We start from the raw sequence: 2,507 nt of genomic DNA on the forward strand, positions 1-2,507 counted from the left end.
CACCCTGACCTGCACCCGTGGGGGGAATTGAGGGGGGGTCTCAGCCTGTCGTCACCACTTGCCCTGTGGCCAACTCACCCCCCCGGGGTCGGTGGGAGCCCCCATCTGGCTGAGGGTCTCCAAGGTCACCGCCATGGGAGGTGCCGGCCATGGCTGCTCCTGCATCCTGCACCGGGGGGGCACAGCCCTCTCCCAGCTCCCGGTGGGGGTGGTACGTACCAGCCATGGCCCAAGGTGCTCCTGCTCAAGGGGTGGGCGCTGGTTAAGCCCAGGCAGAAAATCCTGGGTGCAGGAAGCTCCTGGGACTGGCACCTTGGAGACCCACCTGGACCAACCCATTGGTCACCTGGAACAGGTTGCCCAAGTCCACATCTCGTTGGGATGGGAATGGTGCTGGGGATGGGAATGGTGCTGGGGATGCCACGTGGAGGTGGGTGGTGGAGCCTGGGGAGGGGTCGCAGCACCCACCCTGCACCCACCCTGCACCCACCCTGCACCCACAGCCCTCTCCCAGCTCCCGGTGGGGGTGGTACGTACCAGCCATGGTCCAAGGTGCTCCTGCTCAAGGGGTGGGCGCTGGTTAAGCCCAGGCAGAAAATCCTGGGTGCAGGAAGCTCCTGGGACTGGCTCCCTGGAGACCCACCTGGACCAACCCATTGGTCACCTGGAACAGGTTGCCCAAGTCCACATCTCGTTGGGTCTTGGAGATCTTCATAGATGGAGACTCCACCAGCCCTTGGGACAGCCCGTGCCAGTGTCCTGGAGCACCAGCTCCTCCTCTGTGGTGGGGTTGGGTGGCTCTGGCCTGTGTCACCTCACACAGGAACATTCCCACCATCTCCTTGCCCTGCCACCAAGGGGACACCTTCCTTCCAACGTCTGGGCCACTGGCCATGGCCAACCAGCCACTTGCTTGTTCCCAACCCTCACCTCCAGGGGATCCTCCCCATTATCTGATCAGGGGGGACCCGTGATGACCAAGCATTGCATTCTGAGGACCAAGCATCCAGAATTGAGGACCAAGCATCGCGTCCCGAGGACTAAACATCATGTCCCAAAGACTGAGCATCGCATCCCAAGGACCGAGCATCCAGGATTGGGCACCATGTCCCAAGCACCAAGCTTTGCGTCTCGAGAACCAAGCGTTGTGTCCCAAAGACTGAACGTTGCATCCCGAGGATCGAGCATCCAGAATTGAGGACCAAGTATCACATCCCACGGCCCAAGCATCATGTCCCAAAGACTGAACGTCGCATTCCAAGGACCAAGCATCCAGGACTAAGGACTACACATCATGTCCCAAGAACCAAGCATCACATCCCAAAGACTGAACATCCCACCTCAAGGACTGAGCATCCAGGACCAAGCATCCAGCACCCACTGGTTGTGTTCAAACACCTTTGGTGTTGGCCAACGTTCACAGAACTGGCAAAGAGCGACAAATAAAACCCTCAGGGGTGTCAGCTGTGAGCGACAGCACCTCCTTCCCCACCTCCCTTCCCAGCTTAAACCAGTTTAATACTCAAGATTTTGCAAAGAGGGCATCAAACGTGCTTCAGGAACGCTTTTTACCTTCAAGGATGGGGCAACCACAGCTTCTCTGGACAGAGAGAGGTCTTTGTCCCCCAGGTCACCACGTGGTGGCTGGGTGTTGGAGCACCCACATCTCCGCAACACGGACCCAGGTGGGCAACCTCAGCACTGACCCACGGTGACCACCAGCATCACCCAACATCCCAGTGCCAGAAACCCCACTGGTTTTGACGGACACCAGGTTGTTTCCCTCACACGTCAACTTGGATTGAGAGAAAATGAGAGATTTTGGGGGGAAAAGAAAAAACCACAACCCAAACCTTCTCAACCATCACCTCCAGGTTTCCTGTTGCAGCTTCCAGGGCTGCTGAAAAGGGTCCCTGCGCGGTGACCCCCGGCAGCGGCAGGAGGTGACAATGGGAGGGGACATTCCCGTGGCGGTGGCTGGCACAGACAAAGGGACACTGTTCCTCGAGAGCCGGGCGAGGAACCGGGCTCCCGCACAACTGAGCCCTTGGCAGGTCACCCCCATCCACCCCGTCTGGGGCACAGCCTTTCCCACCGGGATTTTGGGGGGGGGATTATTCCTGGGAATGGGCGCCAGGATCTGGGATTATTCCCAGCTGCATCCTGGTGCAGAGCCTGAAAAGGAGCTCCCAGCTCTGCCAAATCCTTCCTTTTACAGTTTTTCGTTAGAAAAAGCACAAGAATCGATGTAAGGCTGTCAGAGGACGAGGTGCTCCCACATATTTAACTGCCCCTCAACCCCCCCAAACTCCTGAGGTGCCCCATGTGTATTTTTTTTTGGCATGAAGTTCAGCCAGAAAAGCCACAAGAAGAACAACAACAAAAATAAAAGCAGCAGCTTTTGAGGAACCACATGGTGGAGCTGGTATCGCCAGACAGGACGCAGCCGCCGCGGGGAGTTTGGGGATATTATTAGGAAAACTGAGACAGCGCAGGCGGGGGGGGGA

General features: G+C 58.0%; 1 protein-coding gene across 1 annotated transcript in view; it reads right to left on the minus strand.

Annotated features, from left to right (window-relative positions):
* CSPG5 (chondroitin sulfate proteoglycan 5 (neuroglycan C)) overlaps positions 1-226 on the minus strand; it is a 32,085-nt gene extending 31,859 nt beyond the window's left edge. Inside the window, exon 1 of the mRNA XM_014955731.1 lies at positions 79-226. Within this exon, the coding sequence (XP_014811217.1) occupies positions 79-226 (148 nt within the window). The remainder of the gene's footprint in view (positions 1-78) is intronic.
* Positions 227-2,507: the final 2,281 nt, after the last annotated feature.

This window comes from Calidris pugnax, unplaced genomic scaffold (genome assembly GCF_001431845.1).
Source record: "Calidris pugnax isolate Ruff unplaced genomic scaffold, ASM143184v1 scaffold272, whole genome shotgun sequence".
NCBI lineage: Eukaryota > Metazoa > Chordata > Aves > Charadriiformes > Scolopacidae > Calidris > Calidris pugnax.